The 14,590-nt window shown below is 56.0% G+C and overlaps 2 protein-coding genes across 3 annotated transcripts; one reads left to right on the plus strand and one right to left on the minus strand.

The window, feature by feature from the left end:
• The first annotated feature begins 269 nt into the window (after positions 1 to 269).
• On the plus strand, positions 270 to 14,511 carry P4HTM (prolyl 4-hydroxylase, transmembrane). Its single transcript, XM_023248612.2, has 9 exons — positions 270 to 634; positions 837 to 918; positions 8,935 to 9,125; positions 9,982 to 10,078; positions 11,489 to 11,651; positions 12,224 to 12,409; positions 13,134 to 13,224; positions 13,426 to 13,549; positions 14,068 to 14,511. Exons 1-9 carry the CDS (start codon positions 305 to 307, stop codon positions 14,286 to 14,288), a joined length of 1,485 nt encoding a protein of 494 aa, XP_023104380.1. The 5' UTR covers positions 270 to 304; the 3' UTR covers positions 14,289 to 14,511.
• LOC102902069 (secreted frizzled-related protein 5-like) lies at positions 4,022 to 7,179 on the minus strand. Of its 2 annotated transcripts, XM_019821343.3 has the most exons (4): positions 7,001 to 7,179; positions 5,840 to 6,009; positions 5,509 to 5,595; positions 4,022 to 5,173 (listed from the first exon to the last, which is right to left on the minus strand). In XM_019821343.3, the coding sequence occupies exons 1-4, from the start codon at positions 7,177 to 7,179 to the stop codon at positions 4,857 to 4,859; spliced, it is 753 nt and encodes a 250-aa protein (XP_019676902.2). In that variant the 3' UTR covers positions 4,022 to 4,856. The 2 variants fall into 2 exon arrangements, with proteins under 2 accessions (XP_019676902.2, XP_044906023.1); XM_045050088.1 differs by lacking the exon at positions 7,001 to 7,179 and having other exon boundaries at positions 4,022 to 5,170; positions 5,840 to 6,699.
• Positions 14,512 to 14,590: the final 79 nt, after the last annotated feature.

Raw genomic sequence — 14,590 nt, forward strand, 5'->3', positions numbered from 1 at the left:
AGTGGGGGGCGATCGGCTTCTACCCTGGGAAGTGATTATCTCCTCCTGACGATAATCCAGCCCAGGAAGAGAAACTCCCAGGTGGGCCGGGTCCAGGGCGCAAAGGAGACCGAGCACGGCTCAGGGAGAAATAGGGCGGCGCGGGGGCGGGCGGGGGCTGTTATGGCTGGCGCAGCATCCCAGGGCACCGTCTCCTAGAGACCGCGCCGCGCGCGGGCTCCGCGGCGGTTGTCCGGGCGACGGCGCTGCACGGCGCGGGCATCCCCGCGGCCCCTCCTCTGGACGTGCGCGCGACCTGGGCGCCATGGCGGCGGCGGCGGCCCCGAGGCCAGAGGCCGCGAGTCCGAAGTGGGCACCGCCTGAACGCGAGCGGCCCGGGGCCGCGGCCGGGCTGGACGACTGCGAGGACGCACCGGTCCGGCCGCTGTGCAAGCCCCGCGGCATCTGCTCGCGCGCCTACTTCCTGGTGCTGATGGTGTTCGTGCACCTGTACCTGGGCAACGTGCTGGCGCTGCTGCTCTTCGTGCACTACAGCAACGGCGACGAGAGCAGCGACCCCGGGCCCCAGCGCCGCTCCCAGGGCCCCGGGCCCGCGCCAACCCTGGGTCCCCTCACCCGGCTGGAGGGCATCAAGGTGAGGACCCCCGCCTCGCTACGCTCCAGGCCCTGCACGGCCGAGCCCGTGACAGCCGCCGCCCAGCCCACGACCTCCACGTTGCTCCCTGCGTCTGCCCCGCGCGAACCCCGCTCGTCGCGCTCGGGGCCCCGGGCGCCTGTACTTTCCTCGGGCGTTGCGGCCTGGGGCCCGAGCTGCCCGCAGTGCCCCTTTCCCTTAGGTGGGGCACGAACGTAAAGTCCAGCTGGTCGCGGACAGGGATCACTTCATCCGAACACTCAGCCTCAAGCCGCTGCTCTTTGGTAAGTTCGCCGGGCGCTCCTGGGAAGGGCCAGGGGCTGCGGTTTGGGGGTGCCTGGAGGCTTGTTTTGACCACGTGACTTCTGTTTTGAAAATGGCTGCTTCAGAGTAGCTCTTTTTCCACCCAAAGGTTTCCCAAAGTGCAGTACCCGCCCCCACCTCCATAATAGGGTTGTACAGGGTGACCTTTCCACACTCCCCTCTCTGACCCCTACTCTACAGCTGATCCTTCCATCACAGGGCTGGGCAATGTGACCCTGAGGCCATTGTCTAAACATTTCATTGAAACTGTCTTTGGACACTCCCTGCCATCGTTAATTCTGTCATATTCTAGAATGGGGGAGCGTGGGAGAGACTAATAACCAGGTCCTAGCTGATCTCAGGGCCTCTGAGGAAGACTCTCACTCCCAAAGTGGGCCCTGTGGGCTGATGAAAAGCACTCTGTCCAATGTGAATGTCAGTGCCCCCAAACCTGCCCCCCTGGACCACCAGCCTTAGCTACCAGCACCTTGGGGTTCTTAGGATGGAGTTGTAGGCAAAACCTTCCAGGGTGGCCTCATTTGGAAGCAGCATCATAAGCTCACATTTTCTGATCTCTGGTTATGTGCTAGGCTTCATGTGATCGTTTCATTTCATTCTTACACCCCCTCCGTGAGATGAGTGTGGATCCCACCCTCAGGTTACTGGGTGAGAAAGTGAAGCACAGAGAGCTGTGGTTGCTTGGTCAGGCTCATACAGCTAGTTCAGGGATGAAGCTAGGATTAGAACCGAGGCAGCCTGTCTCCAGGGCCTGTACTCTAAAGCCAACATTCTGGCTGAGAAGATTCAGAAGTCCTTCAAAGACCACCAGTGTCAACAAGGTGGGGTTCCCCAGAACCATGACCTTGCCCAGGATAGGTTTGCCCACCCAACCCTAGGTACTCAGTCTCAGTGACACACTTACCGCAGACTTGGGGCCATTCCTGCCTGCTGTGGGATGGTGTGGGTAAAGGGCTTTAAGAAGGGGGCTGGGGACCAAAGCAGAGCATCTGAGCACATGCCATTACCCCTGGGGCAGAGGGCCCTGGTTGAGAATTATACTTAGGCCTATGAGAATGATTTCACATGCATGCTGTGTGAGGGGAAATAGGTAATGCCGGTCCTGTTCTGGGAAGGACCCTAGAAGGTTGTTACTGTTATTATTACTACTGCATAACCGATGAAGTCTATGCCAAACACTATTTTAAGGCTGAGAACACAGCATTGAACAAAATAGGAGGAAAACAACAACAACAACAACAACAACAACAACACACATCTGAAGCTGACATTTGAAAAAGAAGACAGTAAATAAACAAGCAAGTATATATGGCGTGTCAGATGGTGATACACGACTGCAGACAAATAAGGCAGAATTTCAACTGGGGTTGAATGAAACTCTTAATAGAGGCCAAGGAGGCCAAGGTAGGCTTCCCTGCAGACTTCTAGGAGCTGTGGGATCAAGGCAGGTGGCTGTCAGGAAAAGGTGATCTGGGCAAAGGGAACAACACTCACCCTTTTACTGCTACACTGCCATGAACAGACACGTCTGAAGGGGTTGTACTGTCTCCCGTCAGCCTTCTTGGGACATGTAGACACTTAATTCAGATGAGCCATGAGGCCATAACCGTACCCCTCACCCCCTAACATGCAGCTGTTGCGTCAAAGCCTTACAAAGCTGAGAATGAGAAACCCAAACCCCATAAATTGCAGGAAGCAGGAGAGAGGTGACAAAAGGTCAACTGGTTCGGGTTAAGCCATCCGATGGGTCTGTGTATCCGCAAATCACAAAGGGCTGTGGCCCCCATTTTCTCCCAAACTCGTACATTGCCTTTGAGTCCGCTGGTGGACGGTGTCCCAGGTTTTACCCTGAGGCTTGCTCCTTGGTGAAACGAGGTGAGCCACATGAAGAAGAGATTAGTGATTACAGGAAGTCCACTTGTGAGGCAGGGAAAGCACAGGGGAAAGGGTGTGAGAGGAGGGGGAGTTCCTGAATGCGTGGTGTTGGATGAACCCAAAGAATGAAGCCTCATCTCAAGGAGGAGTGTCTGTCTTCTGTGTCTGTTTAGTCATCTACTGTCACCCTAAAAAGGCAGGAGGGCCTAAGGAGAATGGGCCTGCTGTGGGTTCTGTCACCTCTGCCCTGCTGCTCTTGGCTCCAGACCTGTGACCTTCAACCTCAGGGACCCAAGATGCCAGGGTTCAAGGGGTGGGTGTTCATAATGTAAGCTGGGGCAAGGGGGTTGGGTTCTGCCCCAGGGTGCCTCCACCTGCATGGGAGGGAGCCCCACCATTTCATGGGGAAGACCCCATGCAACCACCAGTCTCTCCCTTTGGGAGACATTTCCTGTTTCCCACCTTTATCCCTAGAGACATGGGGCAAGCAGGACCTGGCCACAAAGGCCCCACCCTGAGTTCGTGCCGTAATACCTACTTGACTGTGGTAGGCATTTTGCAAAGATTTGGACCACTGGTAGTCAGCTGAGGACTTCATCCTGTTCCGTTCCGAAGGGAGGTGTCCCAGTTTTGAGTCATTGTCATCTCTCTGGGGACACTGCTTTCTTTCATGTGGCTCACTTCTCCTTCCATCCCACCCCACCCTCATTCTGTGTTTGAACAGATCGATCTTACCACCCCCTTCCTTAAAAGTCTCCAAGATTCCCACTTCACTTCTAAGTTTCATTTGGTACCCTCATCTTCTGCTGCCCCCTCACTCACTCACTGCTGTCCCCAAGCTCATGCTGCCTTGGGGCCTTTGTGCTATGCTCACTACCAGAAGGCTCACATCTAGCTCTTCCCACAAAGAGGATGGCTTCAGCTCCATTGGGCCTCTACACATACATCCCCTCCTCAGATACCTCCCTTGACCTCAAACTGGTCTTAAGAGGTTTTGAGATGCTCTTACATCAGCCTGCTTGGTTTTCTTCTCAGCACTTGGCATCATTGGACACTATTTTCTGTATTTATTTGTCATTTTCATGCCTCTGCCCCTAAAGATGAGCTGCATGCAGAGGAGGCCTGATTTGTGCTGGCTGTGTAGCCAGGGGCCAGAGTCGTGTCTATTGCTGGTCCTTATTGGCTGGCTGGAGGGATTTACTGGGCACTCAGCCAGACCAGCACCTATCTGCTTGCTTGGAGTGACTTCCCACCACCCTGGCAGGTGCCCCCTGATTCGGCACTCCCTTCAAGAGCAGCAGGGGGCACTTTCAGAAGGCCAACAAGAGCTTTAGCCCATTTTCTTACTATTTAAGGTAAATGAGTAACTTAACACCAGTACACAAAACAATTTATCTTAAAACCATGACTGCTTTATCATAGGATTTCCAAGTCAGTTCAGGAAAACAATTAGGCAGTTACTTAAGACCACTGTGTTCTTGACAAACACTGGAGGCCCAGAAATAGGGGAAGAACTTTTTGTGTGCATATAAGTTCAGATTTGTAAGCAGCTTAAGACAATTTTCTGCATGGACCTCTCTCCACCCCCTGTGCTTTTGCATGGGCCTACAGCTTGAGGCAGTCTGTGTGTGGCTTGACAAGTAGCATCCTGCCCAGAATGAGCAAAGCCTGAGGCTTTGCACCTGCCCTGAAATAGATTGGGCTGCTGGGGCTTGTGGGCATTAGCCAGGCTGTCATCCCAGGCCTGGGACAGAAAGGTGGTCTTGCCTATCCAGCACACACAGCTGCCAGGGAGCCAGCCTCCTTCATGTCTGGGCAGAGCACTATAGCTCAGGAAGGGTCCCTTTAGCGTTGATCACAGAAGGGTTTATGCCCTGCTTGGGCTGTTCCTGGGGCTGGTCTATAAGTATCCATGAAGGGCAGCAGATAGAGGGTTTTATGTATGTCCAGCCAGGGCGGGACATGGTTTGTATGGTTGCTGCTGAGGCTGTGGCTACAAAGTCCCAGGCTCTTCCTGCATTAACTCCTATTCTGGGCACTGGTGATGGTGCCACCTGCACACCGCCAACTGCAGATTTCTGTGACCTTGGCTCCAGGCGTAGGCTGTGGTTACCAGCAATCGATGGCCCTGCACCTCCCCGCTTAGCACGTAGGTCTCAGCATGCCTTCCTCGCAAGAGGTTGTGCATGCATGTGGCATCCAGCTGCAGCCAGCGACGCAGAATAGGTGCCAGTTCCACAGCAGGCAGTGGGCCTGCCTTCAGCACCTCTAGCCCGGAGTCTAGGTTGCAGTCTGAGAGGCCAAAGGACGAGCCGTTGCATCGGGAGAGCCTGACCTTCACTGCTGAATGGGACCAGAGGAGTGGGGTGATGTGCAGGGCTTCTAAGAATAACCCCCCACCCCCCACCGCCTGGTGACCCATACCCTCTTGTGATGCTCTACCCTTAATCAGGATCCTAGGGAAGGGCTGAAGTCCTGGCGGCCACTCTCCTAGGCAGATTTGTTTGGTGTGTTGTTTTAGCAATGCCAAGCTTATTAAAGGCATTTATTTTGTAGCTTTAACCAGGTATAGCATTTAAGTGTCCCCTCTTTTCATCTGTCTTACCCAAGCTGGGAGCTGGGATGGAGGCACTTGTAAGGTGGGTGTAAGGAGTACTGGACGCTAGGGATGGGCTCACCAAAGTCGCTGGCACAGAGCGCTTCCAGAACCTCGTTGGATGAGCGGGCGTCCTGCAACTCGCAGTCCCTGCAGCTGGCGCGCGGCACTGGGGGGAGGGGGGGAGGGGCCGAGTGAGGCTCCGCCAGCCGAGAGTGGGGGAAGGGCCGTCAGCGCGGGCTGGGGGAGCCCTCCCATGGGTCCCTCGATCTTCACCCTTTCTGAGACCTGCTGCTGTGGCCAGTCCCTGTCTTCCCTACCAGAGAGACCCGTGTACCTGGCCCTGCGGGGAGCGGCTTGGAAGGGTGGGGCGCTACCCGTGGACATGGCCTGGGGGCCGCGCGGGGACTCACGTGGGCGGCCCAGGCGGGAGCCTACGGAGACAGCCGCGACGCAGAGGCTGTGCCCGGCGGGGAAGCGGCCGCAATGGAGGATGGCGGGCCAGGGGTAGCCGTAGCAGGCCATGATGGGCGCACAGCTGGCCTGCAGGGCCTCACACAGGCTGCGGCACGGGTAGATGAGCCTGCGGAGGTGGGGGGAGGGGAAGTATCGGGTGGCCGGGCGCTCAGGACTTCCTGGCCCCTGGGCTGGAGCTCCTGTCCCGTCCCAGTGCAGAGGTACAGCCAGTGACTCCACGGTTGCTGGGCAACGACACATGGTCACCTGGCAACAGCCCTCAGCCCCGCAACCTCTTCCCAGCGTTTAGGTCTTACATCCCCCACCGTCCTCGCGTGGTGCTCGCGTGGCTCGGGCCACTATCCCGCTTTCCAGCGCACCCCGCCCCCCTCCAGCCATGGCGGAAGTCCACTGCCGGGGAGAGGATTGTATGCGAAGGACCCTGCACTCGGGGCCTTCACTCCCCCATTTCGGAGGGAGAAAGCAGAGCCCTCCCTCTTGTCCTGAAAGGCCTGCAGGAGACTGCCGCTTCTGGTCGAGGCTGGGGTTGGCAAAGAGCGGAGGCCTGATCATTGGATTCTGAAAGAGCTCATTCTTGCTGCTACTGGCGTGGTCACCCTGAGGCTCTGGGAAGGTCCCTCACTCTGCAGAGAAGGAACTGAGGGAGCCGTTCACGGGATAGGTTAGGCTGGGGAAGAGGAATCAGCCTTGCCATCTCTGGACTCTGGGAGAAAAGGCCCCCAGATGAGATGTGGCTCCGTCTCTTGCTGGGATCTCTTGGGCAGAGTTTCCACGCCCACTGGAGAGGGGCTTCTGCCCCGCCCCCCAGCCAAAAACAGCCTACCCACTTGTCATACCTTGTTGATGTTCAAGAGCCCTTGAGGATTCATGGGTCCAGAGGTGCTCACCATGGATGGTCCCTTACCTATGTCTCCTCTGTCCCATAGGCACCTGCTCCCCTGTGCCAGGAACACCCTGACAAAACAATTCTTCATCTTCATTTCCCACCCCACCCCTACCAGCACCTAGCATGGATAGGTATACAGCAGTGGTTAGTGAACAGACCCTGGCAGAGGAAAGGCCCCCCACCCACCCTCACCTAGGAGCCCCTGCCCTACCTGTCAAGGCACACAGGGGCAAAAAGGGAGCAGAGGAAGAGGCGGACATCAGGGTGGCACTCCCTGGCCAGCAGGGGCAACCAGCTGACTGACTGCTGGACAGCCTCAGTTGCCGTGTCATGATCCAGCAAGTTGGGCAGCTGCATCTCTGTGTAGCCAATGTCATGGCACAGCGCCATGGCTTGGGGAATAGGCATGCACCGTGTGGGGACCCAGGGAGCCCCTACCCCACTGTCACCCCACAGCACCACCAGTGCCACAAACAGCCACAGCCTTTGATCCATCACCTGCTCTGTCTGCCTTGGTCTCAATGAGTTGAGGTTGAGGGCTTTATAGGGCTGCACGCACACCCCAGGAGGCAGTGTTTGTGCAGCCTCCTAGGTGCTGGGACCCATCTGCTTAGGCCCCAGTGTGCTGGCCTGAGCCATTTGCATTTGATTAGCACACTGCAGGGGACTGTAGAGGTTGGTGGCATCTCCTTTGGGTCTACGGATTACCAGCACTTAATAAACTGAAGAAACCTGGGCCTGTGTTTTCTTTTCTTTTTCTGGTTTACTTTTCTTGTTTATTGTTTAAACTATCAGGAGGTGACTGTTGACTAGCAGTTTGGTGTCATCCATTGTCCAGTGCTACCCCTGCCTCCCCCAGTGGATGGCTCATACCCTTTCTGGGTTTACTGGGCTGAGGGGTCAAGCAGGCCAGAGTGGGGGGCCTTTGTCCTGCCTTTAGCGTCATCACATCTGGGTAACCTACCCATGGAAGCTGAATGTGGTTGTGAGCATGGACTTTGGAGTGCAACAGCCTGGGTGGCCCTGAGCAAGTTGCTGATGTCTCTGTACTTGCCGTGAGTCATGAATAGGAAGGCAAACTGATGGGGCCCTTTTTTCTAGGATGAGTATAGGGATTAAGGAGTTGACGATGTGATTAGGACAGGGTACAGAGTCTATACCACCTAAATGTGATCTGCTGTGATAACCACTAAAAATCATTTTAGTCCTGGCTCTGAGCAGCCATTTTCCTTCCTCTTGGCAATGACCGGAACTTCATGCTGGGAGTGTAACCCAAAGAAGTGGTAGACCACGCTGCAGTCCTGAGGGGTCACTGTGATGGTGTGGCCCTGCCTCCACCTCTTGGTGGCCTCTTGGTCCCCATCTAAGGAACTCTTCTTTCCCAGGAATGAGGGAATGTAGCTCCTAAAAGTGCGTGGGGACATTGGGGTGTGGGACCCCCAGGTGTGAGGCTCACTTTCCAGCTCATCGAAGCTGCTTGTGAGGCTGGTGTGGTGGCATCCAGCCAGGCCTGACTGGCTTTTACTCGGGCTTAGAGGCATGACATTCAGTGTACACTTGTTCCCAAAGCAAAGGACACCCAGAATGTCTTCCCAGAGCATCTGTCAAAGACCTGAGTGCCCCCCACCACCACCACTGATGTGCCAGCACTGGGCATCTCAGCCCTGGGCAGAAGACTTGTGCGGAATAGAGGGCAAGGACTGGCCTACAGCACTGAATGTTTTACACTTTGTTTTTATTTGAACAATTCTGAAAAGCAAAATTGAAAGCAAAACCCAGCCACCATCATCCACTTTTAAATATATACCAAATAAGAAGTGGAGGTCAACCCTCTGGCCTTCAGTCCCACTGCAAGGTGGGTTAGTCCCTATCCAGCTTAGCTCTGGCGAGCTTTCCAAGACTCCTCTGGGACGTGTGTTCTCTCAGCATCAAAGAAAGAAGCCCCACGTTCCAAATGCTGGCCAACCTTTGCAAGACAACTCAATCTTGGGGTCGGAGTCCAGAGTAGAGGTAAAGGGGTGTGTGAGGTCCTGACATGGTGATCACCAGGGGACAGAGAGTACCCTAGAAACTCTGCAGAGAAGGTACTGGTTGCATCACTGCCTGGGCTCAGCCCTCGGCTTCACCCACCTCCTCTCCTGGCAGAAATCCCTGGCTTCCTGAGTGATGAAGAGTGTCGGCTCATCATCCACCTGGCCCAGATGAAGGGGCTACAGCGCAGCCAGATTCTGCCCACTGAAGAATACGAGGAGGCAATGGGCACAATGCAGGTCAGCCAGCTGGACCTCTTCCGGCTGTTGGACCAGAACCATGACGGTCGCCTGCAGCTCCGCGAGGTTGGGATCCTGGGGTCTGGAATAGACACAGGGTGGGAGCGCCCTGAATTGTCTTTCTGGTGGCCTGCTCAGCCCTGGCCCTGAGAGTCAGGTGCCACCTCAGATCAGCTTGGGCATGCTCAGTTCCAGAGGCCCCCTCCTTCCCTGGAGAGCCCCTGGCTGCCCTGGGAACCCCAGAGGATGGCAGGAGAACCCCCCCGGGGGTGATGACATTTATTGCCACAGTTCCTGGGTGGTGCACCATCTGTGATCTGGATTCCTTGCTGCCACGGCTGGGGTCCCCACAAAACCCATGGTGGAGGGGTGGCAGCTCTGAGGTAGCCAGAAGTCTGCATCTCTCTTTTACATGCCCCTCACTCACACCAGGCTTCTGACAGAGGTCTTGGCAGGGTATGTGGTCCCTTGCCTATACAGAGAATGCCTCACTGAGCCTGGGCTTCTTTGACGAGCTTAGTGGTCATGCTGTGGCCAGCCCTCCCCTTGGTGTCTGTTCTGTTTGCACTCAGGCTTTGGCCTCCCCACCTCACCTTGGGTATCTGAGTGGGATACAGTGCTGTCCTTCACTCTGCACCCAACCAGCTGACGGTGCTCCCCATGGAGGCCACAGTCCCAACAGGGCCAGGAATGCCTATGGCCTGCAGGCCTCTTAACTATCTCCCTGGCCTCCTCTCCAGATGCCTGTGGGCCTTTCTGCCTACCATCCCTTCAGCTCAGGGACCTCAGGCTCTGTCCTGTGTCCTCACCCATACCCCATCACCTGAACCCTTAACCTTTACAGCAAGAACTGGGTGACTGTCTATGCTCTGGGGGCCCCATCATTGGGGCCACTCCACTGAGGGACCATCTTGTGCTTTAGGTCCTGGCCCAGACTCGCCTGGGAAATGGACGGTGGATGACTCCAGAGAACATTCAGGAGATGTACTCTGCGATCAAGGCTGACCCTGATGGTGATGGTGAGCCCATACCTCGCCACAGTTCTGTCTCTGTGAGCCTCCTGCCCCCACAGCCAGGTGGCCTCTATACCCACCTTCTAGAGTAGCCAGAGATGATGAGGCGAGGATCCAGCCTTGCCCTCACTCCTGGGCTGGGTCATCCCACTCCTCTTGATGACAGTCTAGAGGGACATTCTTGGAGGCCATTTTGACCTCAACAGGCAGAGACTGGGGTACAGGAGGGGGCTTGCTTGGCTGGCAGAGGGCAGAGTGGGCACAGCAGGAACAGGGCAGTGAGACCAGCTTGAGCTTGGCTGTTCACCCTGCTCCATCTTCCTCTTTTCAGCCAAGCATGAGGTCTTCCCCAGAAGCCACCCTCTCTGGTCTGAGATCTTGCTTGCTTTCCTCTTGCCTGCCTAGAGTCATGCTAACTTCTGGGGGTGGTTTGGGTAGGGGAGCTGTCATACAAGTGCGCCACCCCCTCTTTGGTAATAATCCTCAGGATATTTCTGAGGTGTAGTCATCATTCACATGCCCAAGTTCTGGACAGAATGGGGAAGATACAACAGTGAAACATGACTTGGAAGAATGGCCCTGTGGCTGGTGAACCCAGAGTGAAGGATCTGGCCAAGACCTGTGGCTGGAGGGGCACCATGATGCTACCATCCCTATGTACAGAGCCGGTAACAGGCCCACAGGCCTTAAGTGTTCCTCACCCTCAGAGATATCTGGGCCAAACAGTAGAAGGTTTCTTTCTTGGGTTAGCCAGGATTACATGGAGCAGACATCAGCTACTCTTCCAGAACCCCCAAAGGGTGGATTTCCTGTTTTGTGGGTTGGACAGGAACAGGGAAAGAGTGTTCTTACTTGGGAGAGTGGCCTGGCTTTCTTTGTTGAGGTAGACTGGTAACCCAGCAGACAGGACTGGCCAGATAGATATCTTCCACTCAGGATGGGACCTGAGGTCATAAGGGAACTCCTGGGGACCAGCCCCCAGCTTAAACCCTACAGCGTGGAAGGCCCTGGACAGAACCCAGCACTGACTGCTGTCTTTCTTCACCCTCTACAGGACCAGAGGGTAGCCACCATGTGCTTTAGAGCCACGCTGGAGGCCAGCCAAGGGCAGTGCTTGGCCTCAGGTCCTGGCCATATGGTTCACGCTTCCTTTGACCACCCTGCTGTGGCCAATCTAGTAGGGGTTAGGTCCTTTGGGGGACCAAATCAGGGTTTAAACTGAGGAAATGAATTTCCCTAGGTCTTCCTATAGGGCCTGATGTGACAGAAGGTTCATCTTACCCAAGAGTCCAGGTTGGGGGACAGGTACACATGGTCCCCCAGTGCCTGAGGCCAGGGGTAGGTAGGATGGTAAAGCCTGCCACTGTGGCTTCCTCACATGGGCTTGGGGGGCATGATGGTGGGTGCCCTGTGCAGGAGTGCTGAGCCTGCAGGAGTTCGCTGACATGGACCTTCGAGACTTCCACAAGTACATGAGGAGCCACAAGGCAGCATCCAGTGAGCTGGTGCGGAACAGCCACCACACGTGGCTCTACCAGGGTGAAGGTGCCCACCACGTCATGCGCTCCATCCGCCAGAGGTGAGCCCTGGAGCAGGAGAAAGCCATGTGGGGCCCTCACAGAAGTCCTTGGCTGGGGCCTAGAGGACAGACTTGATTAGCCAACTCAGGATTAAGTTCTATTCATTAGACCAGGATTGGGACGCATTAAAAAGGCAATTAACAAAGGCAAATTAGCCCTAATTGTGGGCAAACAATAGACATTTGGGATTAGAGATAGATTGGAATATTTGTTTTTTGCTAATTAGAAAAATGACTTCTTATCTCCGTCTACAGGACCCCCTGCCCCTGAGCAGCCAGGGGTTTTAGATAAGGAACCTCCTTCCTGGAGGGAGTGACCCCCCCCACACACACACACCCCCACCCTGCAACTTAGTGGAAATCTCATCTTTCTCACCCAGCGAGGTCTCTGGCATCCAGGGAGAAGGGTTCATGGGTAACCCCTTCCTGCTCTTACAGGGCCAGTCTAGGGTGGCCTAAGGGGCTTCCAGGGGAGGTGGGCAGGGCCAGAGCTTGTGGCATTCTGGGGGTCCAGCTCCTTCAGGGTGCTGCCTTGCATGAGATTACCCAGCTGAATTCCTACTGCCTACCAGGGTGCTACGCCTCACCCGCCTGTCACCTGAGATCGTGGAGCTCAGCGAGCCGCTGCAGGTTGTACGGTATGGCGAGGGAGGCCACTACCATGCCCATGTGGACAGCGGACCTGTGTACCCAGAGACCATCTGCTCCCATACTAAGTTGGTAGCCAATGAGTCTGTACCATTCGAGACCTCCTGCCGGCAAGTACCTCCCACCTGGGGTGGCCTTCAACTCCCAGACCAGACACTCCCATGACATAAACACAGTTCTGCCCTATGGACATGCCCCCAGGGCCAGGAGAACATGGGAGCATCCTGGTTGAGGATACCCCATCTCTTGCCCTAGTTTGTTTACCAAGTGGCAGGAAAGGGGTGGCCATCTTGTCTCAGTGGCCAGACTAAGGTATGCACAGACACTGAAAAATTTCCCCAGAACTCTGAGGTAAGGGGAAAGGCTGGATTTCTGGCTTTTTTTTTTTTTTTAACCCCTATCCCCTGGGTCTTGATTCTGCCTCCATTGCTGGAGGCCTCAGCTTCTCCCTTTGAAGCTTTGTCCCGCTCCTCTGCTAAGGCAGGGAGGCGGGTCTCTTCTCTTCATGTGGCTGCTCTGGGTCAGCCCCTTGTACTCCCCACCAGCCCTTCTGCATGGTCACGCTGCTTCTGCTAGCCTACCTTTCCCAGCCAGCCACGTAATTTAGCTAAGTGCACCTGTGATCTTGGCCACACAAAACATTGTGACACACAGAAAGAGATGGTTTGTGGGAGGAGTAACAGGCTAGGGTCTTGGCACTGACCTGCAGTGTTGTCACTGATCCCAGCCTGCCCCTCTGGCCCTTGGGAACCTGGGCAGCTTATCCTGCCCACAGGTAAGCTCCTGGGAGTGCCCACAGCTGGGGACCTGCTCAACGGGCCCCCTGCCTTACAGCTACATGACAGTGCTGTTTTATTTGAACAACGTCACCGGTGGGGGCGAGACTGTCTTCCCTGTAGCAGACAACAGAACCTACGATGAAATGGTAAGGGCCAACCAGGCTGTTAACTCTGGTGGGATGGCAGGTTCTTGGGCAATCATAGTATATAACCTTCCAGACCTGGGATGAGGGGCCCAAGTGAACCCCTGGGCACATCTGGTTTCCCTCTGGCCACTTTCGGCTGCCTGGCCTTGGCTTTTGGCAGTGGGGGCAAGTTTGAAAACCTTACCATCCTGCTGTCCACAGAGTCTGATTCAAGATGACGTTGATCTCCGTGACACTCGGAGGCACTGTGACAAGGGGAACCTGCGGGTCAAGCCCCGGCAGGGCACAGCAGTCTTCTGGTACAACTACCTGCCTGATGGGCAAGGTGAGGGCCTGTGGCCAGGCCAAGCATGCCTTGAAGGAAACTTCCCTTTATCCAGCCCAGACTGCCACCTTGGTGGGATGTTTCTAGCACCCCTACAAATGGTTTTCTGCCCCTAGTGCCTCCCAAAGATCATCCTTAGTGACTTCAGTGGCCTGCACCTGTGCAGCCTCCTAGGTTATCTTGAACCCTGTGATTGATTCCCTGATGCTCCAGCCTTCCGGCTCACTGGGGCTGGGGACACAGGTCTGTCACCAACCCAGGCTGTGGACAGGCCTGGAAGTAAGAAAGCTGGTTTCAGAAGACCAGTGGTATTGTCAAGAAAGAGTATTGTCAAGGTATTAGTTGGAAAGAGATGCTGAGTCCCCAAGGACACCTTGGGGCCAGATTTTACCACCTAAGATGTGTACAGCTGGGCCCACCCTTGTCATGCCCTTGGCCTGTATAAGGTCAAGCTCAGGTTAGCTCAGCCTAGAGTCCCTTCGGTCGCCTTCCTTGCTCACACCATCCACCTCTCCTAGGTTGGGTGGGCGACGTGGACGACTACTCGCTGCATGGGGGCTGCCTGGTCACACGTGGCACTAAGTGGATCGCCAACAACTGGATCAATGTGGACCCCAGCAGGGCGCGGCAGGCGCTATTCCAGCAGGAGATGGCGCGCCTGGCCCGCGAAGGTGGCACTGATGCGCAGCCAGAGTGGGCCCTGGATCGGGCCTACCGCGACGCGCGTGTGGAGCTCTGAGGGGAGTGTTGGCCCCAGCCCCCAGCCACAGGCTGCCCGCCGCCCCAGACGGGGGGTTGGGGGTGAGACCCGCCTTTCCCCTGTCCAGATGCAGGCCAAAGGCCTGGCTGATGTCTTGCCCCATTCCTGCCTCCAGCCGCGACTAGGGCACAGTTCCTACATTCGTGTTATTTATTGTGTACAGACCTATGCTGCCCCCTAAAATAAAACCACACGGCTTTGAGCCGCTGGGCCCCCGAAGCAGCGGGTCGGGCCGGGGGAGGGGGAGGTAGATTGGGCCAGTACCAGCCCGCCGCTGCGCT

This window comes from Felis catus, chromosome A2 (genome assembly GCF_018350175.1).
Source record: "Felis catus isolate Fca126 chromosome A2, F.catus_Fca126_mat1.0, whole genome shotgun sequence".
Lineage (NCBI taxonomy): Eukaryota > Metazoa > Chordata > Mammalia > Carnivora > Felidae > Felis > Felis catus.

Coding starts and splice junctions, on each gene's coding strand:
- P4HTM (XM_023248612.2), top strand. CDS start 305: ATGGCGGCGGCGGCGGCCCCGAGGCCAGAGGCCGCGAGTCCGAAGTGG. Junction 919..8,934: donor CCTCAAGCCGCTGCTCTTTG/GTAAGTTCGCCG, acceptor CTCTCCTGGCAG/AAATCCCTGGCTTCCTGAGT. Junction 13,225..13,425: donor ACAGAACCTACGATGAAATG/GTAAGGGCCAAC, acceptor TGCTGTCCACAG/AGTCTGATTCAAGATGACGT.
- LOC102902069 (XM_019821343.3), bottom strand. CDS start 7,179: ATGGCGCTGTGCCATGACATTGGCTACACAGAGATGCAGCTGCCCAAC. Junction 6,010..7,000: donor GCCCCTGTGTGCCTTGACAG/GTAGGGCAGGGG, acceptor CCACCTCCGCAG/GCTCATCTACCCGTGCCGCA. Junction 5,596..5,839: donor CTCCCGCCTGGGCCGCCCAC/GTGAGTCCCCGC, acceptor CCCTCCCCCCAG/TGCCGCGCGCCAGCTGCAGG.